At 35.5% G+C, this 16,500-nt stretch overlaps 2 protein-coding genes across 4 annotated transcripts in view; one reads left to right on the plus strand and one right to left on the minus strand.

Moving 5' to 3' along the window:
• The window catches only part of slc9a3.1 (solute carrier family 9 member A3, tandem duplicate 1), a 110,146-nt gene that overhangs the window by 47,740 nt on the left and 45,906 nt on the right, over positions 1-16,500 (minus strand). The window lies entirely within an intron of this gene.
• ago3b (argonaute RISC catalytic component 3b) overlaps positions 1-16,500 on the plus strand; it is a 28,805-nt gene that overhangs the window by 6,545 nt on the left and 5,760 nt on the right. The window contains exons 4-18 of one of the 3 annotated variants that reach the window (XM_087294818.1): positions 709-917; positions 1,138-1,274; positions 3,498-3,632; positions 4,445-4,532; positions 5,026-5,173; positions 6,150-6,269; positions 6,377-6,520; positions 9,034-9,167; positions 9,255-9,439; positions 9,997-10,156; positions 10,251-10,341; positions 13,185-13,379; positions 14,489-14,623; positions 14,712-14,813; positions 15,484-15,683. In XM_087294818.1, the coding sequence (XP_087150944.1) occupies positions 709-917; positions 1,138-1,274; positions 3,498-3,632; positions 4,445-4,532; positions 5,026-5,173; positions 6,150-6,269; positions 6,377-6,520; positions 9,034-9,167; positions 9,255-9,439; positions 9,997-10,156; positions 10,251-10,341; positions 13,185-13,379; positions 14,489-14,623; positions 14,712-14,813; positions 15,484-15,683 (2,183 nt within the window). Of the gene's footprint in view, positions 1-708; positions 918-1,137; positions 1,275-3,497; positions 3,633-4,444; positions 4,533-5,025; positions 5,174-6,149; positions 6,270-6,376; positions 6,521-9,033; positions 9,172-9,254; positions 9,440-9,996; positions 10,157-10,250; positions 10,342-13,184; positions 13,380-14,488; positions 14,624-14,711; positions 14,814-15,483; positions 15,684-16,500 lie in introns of those variants that run through there. The other 2 variants (NM_001160028.1, XM_087294819.1) reach the window with 2 other exon arrangements.

The following is a 16,500-nucleotide window of genomic DNA, read 5'->3' on the forward strand; positions in this document are numbered from 1 at the left end:
AGTTAATTTAATTAACCTTTATAATGTTTAGCATCCAGTAAAACATTTTATGACAATGTTCAGGAACTGTGTTGCATTAACATGTTCTTGTTCTTTTTATTTGTGCTGCATTAACAGGAATTCTGTTTAATTAACTAAAATATGTAGCAATAAAACCTTGTTTTTTTACTATAAACAAGTTGTGGTGAAATGATAGTACTGACAGATCTTTTTTCACACAATGTACAAGTTTTAACTTCATGTGGTTTAATAAACTCTGGAAGTAACTTTTTTTATTTGGAGAGCTGGTTTGCACTGGGATAAAGTGTTAGTAAACTGATCCTGCAGTTTTCATTTATTCATACGGCAGATGCCTTTATCCTACGCAACTTACAAATGTTGAATGCAACCTAATTTAACAAAGGCAAGAAATGCTTTTATTGCACCATTTTAGACATTGTTTAGATGTGTACAAGCTAGAGCAAGGCAAGATTTAGGAAAGGTGAAAGCGTTGAAGGTCTTTTTTTAGTTTGGTGCCTTTAAAGGTATGGTTTGTCCAAAATACTTGTTTCATAATGAGGGTTACCTGCATTTTAGAGTCAAAAAACACCTTTGGCTACTGGTGAAACAATCAGTCAGTGCAAGACTCCCCATAAGTAATGAAGAACCTAGCTGGATGGCTAGCTTTATCATTGAAAAACAGACTTTCATTGTGTTTAATATCTGTAGGTGGACCTGGACGTGACCTTGCCAGGTGAAGGTGGGAAGGACAGGATTTTCAAGGTAACCATTAAATTTGTGTCGCTGGTCAGTTGGCACATGCTGCATGAGGTCCTCACTGGACGGAGCACTCCTGATCCTCTGGAGCTTGACAAGCCAATCAGCACCAATCCCGTACACGCCGTAGATGTTGTCCTGCGCCATCTGCCATCAATGAGGTAAGAGTTACCTTATCGTAACTGCCATTTAATGCAAATACAAAACATTTAAGTGCTTGTTACGTCTTCAATGATTCTCTCATAACTATTAAAATGAGTGTTTTTTTTCTTGTAGATACCTGTAAAGAACAAAAACCATAAGCAGTTAGATAGGAATTGTTTAGAAGTTTACATGTAAGTTCTGGAGGTTACAGCTGTGTTATTTACTCCTCTCACTCAGGTACACCCCTGTGGGAAGGTCGTTTTTCTCCTCCCCTGAGGGCTATGATCACCCACTGGGCGGGGGGAGGGAGGTGTGGTTTGGCTTCCACCAATCAGTGCGACCGGCTATGTGGAAGATGATGCTCAACATTGATGGTAAGCTAGAGTAGATTGTTGAAAGAAATAAATGATCTGATTTCTTCAGTTAGAGGATCTTTATGTTATTCAGTGGCTATTAGAAAAAAAAAGATCAAATAATGTCTGCTGTATGTTGCACAAGAGAGCTACAATGCACTGTGAGTAAAAAAAAACATGCAAACGGGAAAACAAACACACATTGAGAAAACATCTTGATCAGTTAAGGTTGTCATGATACTGGAATTCGACACTAATTGGTACTAAAATTTTAAAAGCATCCATTTCCTGCAAACATTTAAGCTATTGTGTTTATGTGCTTAATAGAAGTGACTGGGATTGGCCGTGAAGGTCATCGCTTAACTGAACTCACTGCTGTTTACTGCGTGTAACCACAGATATAGGGACACTGGAGCGTTTTAAAGCTGTGAATCATCAGCGGATTCCTCTAATGTCAGCTTATTGACAAACCAGTTGATTGACATGTCTTTGAAATGCTCCAGTGTCCCTGTATCTGTGTTTGCACTCAGTTAACAGCGGTAAGTTTGGTAAGCCAATGACCTTCACGGCTAATCACAGTCATTTTGTTTAAACACATGAACAGAATGGCAAATTAGCGTTGTTTAAGAACGTGCTCCACATCGCTTAAATGTTCGTGGGAAATGGACATTTTAAAGATTCAGTACCGATTAGTATCGAATTCCATTATTGTTACATCTGTTTGACAATACACATGCAAATAGAGAAATATACTGCAAATAGTATAGACAAGAAAAACTGATAAACTCTGTTGCTTCTCATTTAGAAATCGGAGACTGTTTTTTTGGTTTATTTTAATGCCTTAGACAAACGGTTCCTTGTAGTTTGTGCATTTTTAGCTAAATAATAAAAAATATTGCCCTTCAGATATCTGACAACAGTAAACATGAAGTATCCATGTTTCTCACTTTTTGGGGTCACAAATTTCTGTAGTGGTCTGTGGTCTTTGTAGCATGTTTCTGTATTTGCATGCTTTAAAAATGCTTGTGTGCATAATGTCAAACTGATGACTATTTTAAAATATGTGACTGTTTTTCTATTTTATCCAATGTACTTCTATAATTCAATAGAGCTACATGATTCCGGACACAGAATTGGTTAAAATTATACCAATTGCCTTTCTATTCTGTGTTTAAAACTAAACAATATTTTAATACAAAATTGAATGTTTTAGCATGATTGCAAATATTATAAAAAATGTATTACAAAGACTTTTTATTACTAAATGAATCATCATTTTAATACTCTTGGAAGAATAAATGCATACATTCAGATGATTCTATAACAAATACATTTGAAACGGTTAAATGTCACCACCTGTTGGCCTAAGCTACTTTTTAAAGGGTCATTTACTCTGTTTTGATCACTTCTGCAGACATAGGGTGTCTCCCAATCAGCTCCCTAGCTCCTGAATCAGTAGGTTATGTACACTAATTTGGGCACTGCTTAGGAAAACAAGCAATGTTCACTACAGGTTGGGACACTAATAGTGACATGAGAACATCAAAACTGGAACTTCTCAACAACAGCAGAACTGATATTTGTTACATTAGTAATTTATTACATTTTTTAAAAAATACATTACAGACAAATTAGCTTGTCAGCAACATTTCAGCCATTACTCATTTATATTGTTCAATTATATTGTTGTCTACTTGTGCTAGTGTATGTTAGTTTATGCTCAAATCTAAATAACTATTTTTCGTTTATCTTTATGTTTATTGGTTGGTTAAAGTCTTTGTTTCATTCTTTTTTACTTTTTTTAAGGGTTTTCACCTTTATATTGAATAAGACAGTGGAGGTTACAGACAGAAAAGTATTGGGAGCAGAGAGGGGAAGGGTCGCCGTGAGCACAGAGGTGCTATATGTTGGCGCATTCAACCAGTAGGCTATTGGAACTGTCATGTTTCATTCTTCATAACTTATATTAATAGAGCATGTATGCTCCCTGATTATCATGGTGCGTTGTGGGACTTTTCGGAAGGCATACGTTTCAGCACACTGGAAGAATTTTGGAATTGAGAGCCCTTAAAATACCTGACTCCTTTATCAGTGCCCTAACTAGTGAACAAGGCACTGCTTGAGACAAACCAATTGTTTTTATGCAAACTGTAAACTTTGTTTCCAGTTCTTGTATAGTAATTTGAATTTAAGCTCATTTATTTTGCATTAACGTTGACCGGATATTATAATTATTTTCCTTAGTGTCTGCCACTGCTTTCTACAAAGCTCAGCCTGTGATTCAGTTCATGTGTGAGGTTCTTGATATCCACAACATCGATGAGCAGCCCCGTCCTCTCACCGATTCCCACAGAGTCAAATTCACCAAAGAGATCAAAGGTTAGTGTCAATGGGCAAAAGTGGCTATAAAGATTGTTCAAACTCTGCATTTGAGCTGCATTTCATTAAACCATCCTGAAAAAAGGTATAATTAGGTGGCCTTAACTACTGTGTACTTGCATCAGAAAATAGATACAGTGTACTTACTAAGGTCATAATGTATGGCAGAACACTTCTGGTGCACTTGAGGTGGAATACGGGTAGGGTTAGGGACAGGTTTGGTGGTATGGGTAGGTTTAAGAGTGGGTTGAGTTGTAAGGAATGGTCAACAGTGTAATTACACTGGTATTTAATCAGTCATAACTACAATGTAAAAACACGCATTTACACAATAACAATACATTGTAACAAATGAATAATTTCTGTACAAGGTAAGGCCACCTAATATAAAGTGGGATTGAAATTTCTTGGGCTTTAGTTTAACAGAATGATCCGTGAAAGATACTGCAACTGATGCTTTTTTTTTTCTTATGTATTATTGCATTATTTACACAATTTATTCAATTATATGCTATTTAATTTCTTTAACAATGCAAAAATCAAAAATGTTGGATATTACATTTTGTTATTATTTAGTAACAATCATAAAATACTCAGTAAACAATCATAAAATGCTCAGTCAAGTGTATTTTTGGCATGTCTGTTCTCTTGAAAACACTGGAAGGAAATATTGGTCTATTTGCAAGTTAAATTCACTGCTTGGATTGAATCCTGATTTCTACAGTAGTGGAAATACTCTTAAACCTCCATTAGTCTTACTCTGAGCTGTAAACTGACCAGTGGTGGGAATTTGATCTTCTTCTCTTTATCAGGTTTAAAGGTGGAGGTCACCCACTGTGGCACCATGAGGAGGAAGTACAGGGTGTGTAATGTTACTCGTCGACCAGCTAGCCATCAGACGTAAGTGGATGAGCAGCTTTTTTTAAGACCATTTGAGGATTAATTATCTTATCAGTTAGAAAAAAGGTCAATAAATCTGCACTGTGGTACAATAATACATATTTTATTGTCATGTTTATTATATTAAGAGAAAAAGAAACTGGAAGAACCTTCTTAGAATTTTCAAAGGGATAGTTCACCCAGAAATTAACATTTTTCTCACCGTGTTTCTAAACTTTCATGAATTGTGTTGAACACGTAGGAACTTACCCTGAAGAATGTTGGAAACCAGCAGCTATTGACATCCATAGTAGAAACAAAAATTGTATGGAAGTCAATGGTTGCTGCTTTCCATCATTCATCAGTATATCTTTCTTTGTGTTAAACAGAAGCAATAAACAGTAGGGTGAGTAAATACTGACAGAATATTCATTTTTTGGGTGGACTATCACATTAAAATCCCAGCTCCCTGTTCATTTTTAATAATTATATAGTTTTTGTATTCATTTGCCAGGTTTCCTCTACAGCTAGAAAATGGACAGACTGTGGAGAGAACAGTGGCACAATATTTCAGGGAAAAGTACAACTTACAGCTCAAGTACCCCCATTTGCCCTGCCTGCAAGTGGGACAGGAGCAGAAACACACATACCTACCTTTAGAGGTGAGGCGTCTGATAACTTATGTTAACAGGAAACGTGATGCTGTTTCTTTGCACTGAAGCACAATCTAGCCATCGTTTGTTTTTCCCTGATTAGTGGAATTCATCATTTCTAGATACCTAACAACAGCTTTTTTGAAGCTTATTTTTTTCCACCACAAAAATACAGCTTAGAATTCACACAGTTTTGATTTTATATCTCACAATTTTGAGTTATAAACGTGCAATTGTGGGTTTGTGTCTTGCAATACTGAAACAAAACTCAGAATTGCAAGAAATAATGTTAATTTTAAAGTCTGAAAAAAGTATATTTAAATACATAAATTATTTTTAAATTGTTTATTTATTGCTATTTGGACTATTTTTCTCAGATTTCCAACATGATTTAACCTAATTCTGACTTTCTTTGTCAGAAATGGTCAGTTTTGTGTAATATAAACAATGCAAATGCTTACATCTGATTTTTTCATTAGGATTTCATCATTCTCAGATTTGAAGTTTTTAATCACAGTTTAGTTTTTCCCACATCCAATGCACGCATATCTGTGTATTTATATATGTAAACATAACTATTATTTAGCTGCGTTTCTTTTGTATGCTAGCGACAACAATGTTTTTCTCCTTCTATAGTTCAGTATTTGGTTTATTTCTGGCATAAAAGCAGCTGCATTAATGAGAAAGTTTGTAATAAAAAGTTGAACCCGCAAAAAGTCTCACCCATTCATGTTTACAAATACAAATGCAGCTGTTTAGAGGTCATTTCTGATTTATGATGTAAGAATTTACTGCTTTTTTATGATTAAATTTACCGGTGAAGTCTTTTCAGTAATTTTACAGATGTTTACTATTATAACTGTGTGAAAAGGGCTATTAGCACTAGCTCTGATCTAGTGTCTTGTAGTACTTGCTTTAGTTAAAGCTTATTGGATTTTTTTGTTCCTTTTTAATGCTGTCATTATCAACTGTCCTTTTCCCTCAGGTGTGCAACATAGTGGCAGGTCAACGCTGCATAAAAAAACTGACCGACAACCAAACCTCCACCATGATCAAAGCCACGGCCCGCTCCGCACCGGACAGACAAGAGGAGATCAGCAGACTGGTGAGTCCTAAAAGATACTCAGAAACATCCCTGCTAGTGTTTATGACTGAAGATGCCTTTCTTAAGTGTCCTAACTCTGAAGCCTCAATCTTTTGCTTATTTCTCAGGTGCGCAGTGCCAACTATAATTCAGACCCATTTGTGCAAGAGTTCCAGTTCCGTGTGCGGGACGAGATGGCGGAGGTGACGGGTCGAGTTCTGCCCGCCCCCATGCTGCAGTACGGCGGCAGGGTGAGCTCTGAACACTTTATGGTACCCGCCCCCTTTCACTCATGCACCGTGTGTGTTTGTGTTTGAGTAGAAGACTAGAGATTTTGCTGGCTTTATGTCTAGATTTAACATCTAAATGGGTAGCTAAACCCAAAATAAACCCAAAATAAATAATAAAATAATAATAATTGTCATTTACTTACTTAATTGTTTTGCACACTTGAAACACCACATTTCTGCCCCATCACAGAAAATCCAGTGCTTTAAAATGTACCTAAAGAGTTTAAAAAATATATTAAATTATATGAATTTAGCAGTAGACTTCATTCACATATAATTATTGGTTGCTTGCAATGTTTAGAAGTATTCAGTTTTGGTCACAAAGCATGCTTGTGTGTGACACAACATGTTTGAGAGCTTCAGCAAGAGCCAATAATTTTTTTTTCTCATGCCTCAAACAGGCATGGGTTAAAGTCCAAATGAAGTCAAAATTTACAATGCTTGATTTGATAGCACACATTAGCCCCTTTCACACAGTGATACCGGTAAATTTCTGGAAAATTTCCGGAACGACTTTACCGGTATATTCAAAAAAGCGCTGTTCACACAGGCGAGGACGTTACGGAAATTTTCCGGAAAAGAGCATTCACACATCCATTCCAAAATACCGGTAAATTCTGACATCATTCACCACAAATGAGCTTTAAACGGCTGCGCTTGTATTTGTACACATTTGACTAAATTACAAACTCTGTGGATGATCAATATTGTGAACAACTTTCGCAGGATCACTTTCGCATGTCGAGATGTTCATAATATGTGCGTGTGCAGGCGCTCATAGGCGCACGCAAAGCTTGAAGGTAAACAAACAACGGCTTATCATAAGCATCTCATCGATGATTATTTACACAGTTGGCATTAAGAAGAACATATAAACGTGACCTGACTAACTTCTAGCAGCTAAATGTGTCTGGAAAAATATTCAAAGGCTTTTATCCTCACAAACCGTGTGGACGAAAATGCGTCTGACTGTTGTGATTGGCTAAAGCAGACGTCTCACTTCAGCACATTCTAGACGTGCACGCGCTTATTACGGGAATCTTCCTTCTGCATTTACACAGCGCAGCATTCCGGCAAATTGCCGGTAATGTTACAACTTCTCTTTCCGGAAAATAGCCAGAACGAATTTACCGGTATTTTCAAAAAGGACCTGTTCACACATACAACCTTTCCGGAAAATTGCCGGTAATTTTCCGGAAAGGTCTGTATGTGTGAAAGGGGCTATTGTTAGTCTGGTCCAACTTTACAATAAGGTTATATTAGTTGATGTATTTACTAACATGAGCTAATAATGAGCAATCGTTGTTCCGCATTAATTAATCAACAATTACTAATTCATTTATTAAATCCAAATTCATGCTTGTTAACATTAGTTAATGCATTGTGAGTTAAACAAAAATGTACACTGCATTTTCATTAACTTTAACAAAGATTAATAAATGCTGTAATGTGGCGTTCATTATTTGTCAATGTTAATACATACATTAACTAGCATTAACTAATTCAACCGTATTGTAAAGTGTTACTATTAGTCTTAATTCTGCTTTCGAATAGCAGTCCTTCTATGATGATGTCAGTTTGACTGCTTGGGTGTAATAAGCTTAGCCACACCCCTTCGATCATTAGTTTGCTGCAAGTGAAAGATGAGAGGAGGAGCAAAAATTGTTTACTCCGCCTCCTACTCAATATTCTGTTTTAGTTGGAAATACATAATCATAACTAAATAAAAGTCTGCAGAAAATCCTGATTCACACAGACTTTAAGATTATTTTAAGGTTTATTTTCACTGCATGTGTTTATATGTGAATAAAAGCCTACATTTAAATCTGTTAAATTAGAGTTTTGGGTAAACAGACTTTCCATACAGCGATGAAAAAGATTGCATAAAAAATAACTTAATTTCTCTGAAGATTAACAAATTACATATAGGTTTGGACAGACGTTAGGGTGAGTAAATGACTATTTTAATTAGTTGTTTAATATAAGTGCTAATTGTATTGTGTTTACATGTGTGGAGGGTTAATCAGTTGCTGTGTGGGTTGCTTTAAATGAAGTGAGGTTTGTTGCATGTATTTAAATGGCTTGTTCTCTGTTTTTAAATCTCTTTTGCATTTGGAAAATGAAATTACATTTTCTCCTTATGTATTTAGTATTTTTATTTTTGAATGTGTCCGAATATATACATTTATCTTTTCAGATATCCATAAAATATATCTTTATTTTGATTAGAAAACTAGTAAAGTAGTACCAATATTTACTAGTACTTTCCAAATTTAGTAAGAGTTTGACAAATGACTGCTGTGTAAAAAAAATAAAAATAATATATATATATATATATATATATATATATATATATATATATATATATATATATATATATATATATATATATATATATATATATATATACACACAATGATTAAAATGCAGTCAAACATATAGTATTTGACAAACTTATTCTTGAAATTACAATTATATTTCTCCTTGTGTTACAGAATCGTACTGTAGCCACCCCTAGTCATGGAGTGTGGGACATGAGAGGCAAGCAGTTTCACACTGGAGTGGAGATCAAGATGTGGGCCATCGCTTGCTTTGCCACTCAGAGACAATGTAGAGAGGAAGTTCTCAAGTAAAGCTTCCTCCATCTTTTTTTTTTGGTCATTAACAAAGCTTCAATTATCAGTAGAAGTGAAATACTCGGCTATCTCTTTTGTAGGGGCTTTACAGACCAGCTGCGGAAGATCTCCAAGGATGCAGGGATGCCTATTCAGGGGCAGCCGTGCTTCTGCAAGTATGCTCAGGGAGCAGATAATGTGGAGCCCATGTTCCGGCACCTGAAGAACACTTATGCTGGTCTTCAACTCATCATCGTCATTCTGCCTGGAAAAACTCCAGTCTACGGTAACTATACATGGACAGAGGTGCCATTTATGTTGGTCAAGTTTACTAAAGAGCTCCGTATTGAAGCTTCCCAGTACATTTATTTGCATTGTTTTAGCCTGTTGTTGTTATTTTTTTAATTTTTTATTTTTTTTGATGAATCAATATTCCTGAGAGTGGCTTAAAAGTTGAAGTGCATTGGTATTTGTAAAAATCTTGATGTTTCTGTGGGTTTCGTCTATCAAATCTGATCTTAATATTGTATTTTCTATCGGATTCAAGTCAGGGGATTGGCTGGGCCATTCTACAGCTTTATTTTCTTTCTCTGAAAGCATTTAAGTGTTTCATTGGCTGTGTTTTGGATCATTGCCTTGCTGAAATGTCCACCTTGGTTTCATCTTCATCATCCTGTTAATGTAGATGTTGGACTGAAACAGCTGATATTAATTGACAGTGACGAAGGGCAGAGGGTTGCTGAAGAACTACTGAGCAATTTCAGCTGCAGTCTTGGTGTCTTGAATTAATTATGGCATCAATTCTTGCAACCGTTTTTGAGCTCTTGTGTGCTCTGTCTCCAGCCGAAGTGAAACGTGTTGGAGACACTCTTCTGGGAATGGCCACTCAGTGCGTTCAGGTGAAGAATGTGGTAAAGACGTCTCCTCAGACCCTTTCCAACCTCTGTTTGAAGATCAACGTCAAACTGGGCGGCATTAACAACATCCTAGTGCCCCATCAGCGGTACGACAACCAAGTTCATTCTACATGCGTGTTGCACACTATGTTCCCTGATGTCCTTAATTCTACTAAACATCTTATGTATTTTCATTTTTAGGCCTTCTGTTTTCCAGCAGCCAGTCATATTTCTGGGAGCTGATGTCACTCATCCGCCTGCAGGAGATGGCAAGAAACCCTCCATTGCAGCTGTAAGAATGACCGCCCACACACACACACTTTTCATGTTGAACACAATATTATTTTTTGATTGAGATTCATGTTAAAGCAATTAATTCTTAATCTTAAAAGATATTTATTCAGCGAATAGGTTGCAATGGTTACAACCGTGGCACATAGAGAAAGCAGTTGAAATCTATCATTATGAAACTGCTTCACAATATTAATAATAAACATACTATAAATCAGATTATCACAGAAATACTAGGATAAAAGTTTCTAGTTTGAATATAACATAACTGATGTCTATAATTCTACAATAATTTTAAAGCAAATGACATGCTAATCAGCTCACTCATTGTTTAAACAACCATTAAAGGCACAATATGTACGATTCTTTCATTAAAATATTTGTTTAAAAAAATGATATATATATATACTGTATTTATATACTGTATTTAGCAGATGTATTTACATTATCTAAAATGTTTTGAAGAATGTTCAAATCTGGAGAAATTAGCGATTTTAACAAGTGACACTTACCGGTTTTGGTTTTATAGAAAACAAGGGAACACCAAAGACACTTTAATACGATGTGTGTTTTATTAGACTAGACAGAGCAGCATTGTTAGAGAGACAAAAATGTTTTTAGTATGATAAAACAGGGCTGCTTCCTCACATAATCACGACTGGAAGTGATGTATTGTGTAATAAAGCCTCTGATGTTTTTGTGTTGTGTTGCTCTAGTCTCTCATCAGCCATTTTTTTAGTTCTCTCATTTAGCTTCGACAGCTGTAATCTGCTTCATACTACCAGGATATGTTTTGAAAAAATTTCCTTGTTTGTTGTGAACAAACTAGTTAACCTCTAGTGGCAAAATGATATGCTGCACCTTTAAGATATTATCATAGACCAGGGGTTTTCAAAGTGTGAGGCGCGCCTCCCCTGGGGGGGGCCAGAGCATGTCAGGGAAGCCGCGGGAAAAAATATAATATAATAAAAATATAATTATTAAGTTTAATTATTATATGTATTTTTTATTATATTTAAACGTTTTAATTAAACAAAGCAAAAAAAAAAAAAAAAGTCAAATATAAGAAAACCTTTTTTACCCAGAAGGCCATAGCTGTGAATACGCTTCTTTTTGGCAAGCCCGCCAATACAGGTATATGCCTGCTAATACAATGGGTCGGTTTCTGAGACCCCCCGATTCAAAGCTGTAATGAAGTTCACGGCCCTTTGGCCGCCGGGAAGAAGGAGGCGGAGAACCGACGCAGTTTTAAAATGATTTATTAATAACAGTGACGGCAGCTCCTCACGGAGGCTGCCGTCTAAACCAGAACAAACGGACGGCAGCTCCTCACGGAGACTGCCGTCAAACTAAAAGCAAAAGTAAAATATGTCCGGGTTCGGTCCTCTCTCGGCTTCCTCTGCCCTCGTTCCTCATTTTATGATCCAGTGCTCCTTCCGTGGGATCTGAGGCAGGTGCGCACCGCAGGTGTATCCACTTACGCGGTGGCCTCACTCCGTTCCCACGGCTCTCGGCCACGCCCCCTCGCCACAAAATCCTTCAAGTTCAGGGCTTAAACCCAAAAGACGACGATATGATGATCAGTATTTGAGTTTAGGATTTACGTGGACAGGGCCAGCTGATGAACCATGACCTTTATGTGTGGTTTGTCAAAATATTTTGGCTAATGACAGCATGAGACCCGCTAAACTTCGACTGTTTTGATGAGGATGGACAGTTCTTGGATCTGTTCTATTCATATTGAACCATCATCCTTGTTTTAAAAACATTATATTAAAATACTTGTTATTACTCTGTAAATAATTGCACTTTCATGCAAATGATGATAAAAGTGAGTTAACAGTCTGACATCTGTCTGTGTCTTTATATATATATATATATATATATATATATATATATATATATATATAATGTGTTTGTGTGTGCGTGTGTGCGTGCGTGCGTGCATGCGTGCGTGTTTGGGAGGAGGGGGGCGCCAATGGATGAGTTGTGTCAAAAGGGAGGCCCACTGTCTTAGACTTTGAAAAACCCTGTCATAGACCAATACTTTGGACAGTACTTGGATCTGTCCTTGAATTGTCCAAAATACACTTTTCTTACTTGGATTTTTTGTCTTGTTTCTAGTCCAAATATCTAAAAGTTCTTAAATCAAGAACAATTTTCAAGACAAGTAAAACATGTTGTCTTGTTTTAAAAATTAATATGTCAAAATTAAATGAGTTTTCCATAAAACAAGCAAAATAATCTGCCAATGGGGTAAGCAAAATAATTTTATGTCAAAAGAGAAAACTAGATTATTTTGCTTAACCATTCACTGATTATTTTGCTTAACCATTCACTGATTATTTTGCTTAACCCATTCACTGATTATTTTGCTTAACCCATTCACTGATTATTTTGCTTAACCCATTCACTGATTATTTTGCTTAACCCATTCACTGATTATTTTGCTTGTTTTAAGGAAAAACGTACGTAATATTGGCGTATTATTTATGAAAACAAGACAATATGTTGTGCTTTCCTAGAAAATGCTTCTTGATATAAGAATTTTTAGATATTTGGACTAGAAATAAGACAAAAAAAATCTAAGTAAGAAAAGCATTTTTTGCAGTGCATTAATCTATGATAAATCCTAAAGGCACAGTATGTCATTTTGTTTTTCAGTAGTTGGACAAAATGAAAGACTAAATAAAAATAATGTACATCATTTATAACAAATACTGCAGTGTATCATTTTTAAAATGCTTGATTTTATTTTATTAAATTTTTTTTTTGTATGATTTTAAGGGAATTTTTTTTTACAATGTGTTTTTCTTTTTTTTTCCACTTACCTCTCTTCTTCAGGTGGTGGGTAGCATGGATGCTCACCCCAGCAGATACTGCGCTACCGTCCGTGTCCAGAGGCCCAGACAGGAGGTGATTCAGGACCTGGCATCCATGGTGCGAGAGCTGCTCATCCAGTTCTACAAGTCTACTCACTACAAACCCACCAGAATCATCTTCTATAGGGATGGAGTGTCTGAGGGGCAGTTCAGACAGGTGAGGAACTACAGAATATATCGCTTTAAAGCACTACACATAGTCAAAACTCTCTCACTTCTCAGTTCCCTTTGAAATAGTCTCTCCAGTGATGCGCATCATGAAACATTTGCGTGTGTATTGCGAGAATTAGTGCCACAGTTTCGTCATGTGTGAAGATTTTCAGGTGTTTTCAGGGTCTGCAGTCTCACTATATGACAACATGAACAAGCTGTTCTCTTTTTCATTTGAGAAAACTCTTGTTAGATACAAATAGAAACTTGCAGGTCTTCATTTTAACCTGGGAATAAAGTGATTTAACTTGAAATGAGGACAAATGCGTTACTCTTATATAATAAAATTTACTTCAAAAATAATAATAAAAATAATAATAATTAATCATAAGTTATAAACATAATTTTTTAATTGTTAAAAAACAATAATTAATAGATTGATGGGTTTTATTTGGAATTTATTTGGAATTATTTCAAATGTATGAAATTATTTTTTTAATTATTACTATTATTAAAATTGATTTAAAATAATTTAAGATTCACTTAAATTCATTGCTATGTATTTCTATGTACATAATAATAATAATGATATTTTTTTAATTAGATTTTTGGTAAGTCAGTTTAAGATCATCACTATCTGAAACCATCTACAATTATGTTATGTTCTTGGGAAGTTTCACATACACAGGGCATAAGTAATGTCTATCACTCCCTCCTTTGATTTTTTTTCTGTAAAGATTTAAAAATATTTTATAATTCTTTGACCTCAGTTACAAGAAGCAAGAAGGCCATAAATAATAAATGATTTCTTATTTTATTTCAATATTTTATTATCTAATAATAAAAAAAAACGATCTGTACAATCTAATCATTTAAATATGATGGATCCCCTCATATATATATATATATATATATATATATATATATATATATATATATATATATATATATATATATAATGTATTTTTTTTTGCTAAATGTATGTTCTGCATCACCTAAGTTTTGTATGACTGTTATATGTTATCATATAATCCTGTTTGTTTGTCAGTTATATGCTTCAATAAAAAATATTAAAATAAATAAATAATAAAAAATATGTTATGTTCTTCTTCCTAGGTGCTGTATTATGAGCTCCTGGCCATACGTGAAGCTTGTATCAGCCTTGAGAAGGAATATCAGCCTGGAATCACCTACATCGTTGTGCAGAAACGTCACCACACTCGCCTTTTCTGTGCTGACCGTGCTGAGAGGGTGAGGATTTAGTGTTTTCCTGAAAACAGCTAATCTGTTTTATTATTTTTCATTCTTTTCTAAAATCCTCAATTCTCTTTTTGTAAAGGTTGGCCGCAGTGGGAACATTCCAGCAGGAACCACAGTGGACACCGACATCACCCATCCATACGAATTTGACTTTTATCTGTGCAGTCATGCTGGAATACAGGTATGAACTCACAGCGACTTGAGCACAAAGGCTTTTTCTCAACCATGTTCCTGGTGGACCACCAAAACGGCAAGTTTTGAACCTATTCCTTGTCAGTCACACCCATTACAGGTCTTTCAGTCTCTGCTAATGAGCTGATGATCTGAATCAGGTGTGTTTGGTTAAGGAGACATGAAAAATGTGTAGAGCTGGTGATCCTCCAGGAATGTGGTTGAGAAACACTGTATTAAGCTCACACTATAGTTTGAGCAAGCAAAATTTTGTTGTACGGTGCTGCGAAAAGGGGCAGGATTAAACAAGATGATTAGACATTAAAAAGTTAGTCGATTGCTCCATATTTTACATTTCTGTACAGAGAGGTCATGTTTTGATCTTCGATTGGTCTCACGCAATCACATGATGTGATTTCGCAGGTTAGAGTTTACCAAGATTGAACATTGCTACGCAGCGACATGCAAAACTTGTCGCACAAGCTTGCGTTTCTGGTTTGCTGCATTTGCATGCGTATGAATGGATGTCTATGGGTGAAAAGTGCAGTGTGACTAGAGCTTTAGTCTATGTTTATGCCATCTGTCCTGCATTATATTAACTAAGTGACGATTTAAATGGTTCGGAGCAATTGAGTCTAATGCATGTCACCAAAATGCTCACTTCACCCTATTTTCACAAGGGTACAAGCCGACCTTCACACTACTACGTGCTATGGGACGACAACTGCTTCACAGCTGATGAGTTCCAGCTCTTGACGTACCAGCTGTGCCACACATACGTGCGCTGCACTCGCTCCGTCTCCATCCCTGCACCAGCCTACTATGCTCATCTGGTGGCCTTCAGAGCCCGTTATCATTTAGTGGATAAAGAGCATGACAGGTGAGAGATTTACTGGCCCCGATGTTGCTTTCTTGATTTCTATTCAAAATGCAGGGTTTGATTTAAATCAACACTGCAACTTTTATTTTAATTAGCTTTTGGATTTTCTTTGTTGCCACAAGTAGTCAAAAGAGACCCTTTATTTCAGATAGTTGCTTTTTTGAAAACTTTGATTGTTTCTGCAATCTAATAATAAATTAAATTTGATTACTTTTATTAAATTACGTTGCATTTCAGAACACTGAAGTGTATCTTCACATTGTCACTACTTGTATTCTTGTCGTTTTTTTCCCCGTCTGTTTCACCAAAACTTTTGATCAGCTCTCAGATCTGATCTGTATCATTTTTATTTATTTGATCTGAAATTGACTCATGCACACCCAGGTTGCATTTGTATTTAATCAGAAATACAATAAAACAGTACATTTCTGATTTTTATTCAGACAATATAAATATTTATTTTATATTTTAATTATTGTTATTTATATTTTTTTTAAATATTGATTTAGGTTTTTGCATTTACAATTTAAACCAGTACATTACCTTCCCCTACAAAAACCACATATAATACAATTAAATTTATTTTTTTTTTATAAAATTGCATCAATACATTTAGACATTTATTGAAACTGTTGTCATAGTATTTTTTTAAAGGCAATTTCTCTTGAAAATTGCGATTACTTTTCTCTGAATTTTTGAACACTTCAGACTGTTGGACTTTTTATTTTGAAATCGTCTTTTAAACTTTTAAACATTCCTTTAAACGGTTGAACACTTCAGACTTGGGCTGCGTCTGAAACCGTCTACTACTCAGTAG

The sequence above is a fragment of the Danio rerio genome, chromosome 19 (assembly GCF_052040795.2).
Source record: "Danio rerio strain M-AB ecotype USA chromosome 19, GRCz13ab, whole genome shotgun sequence".
Classification (NCBI taxonomy): Eukaryota; Metazoa; Chordata; class Actinopteri; order Cypriniformes; family Danionidae; genus Danio; species Danio rerio.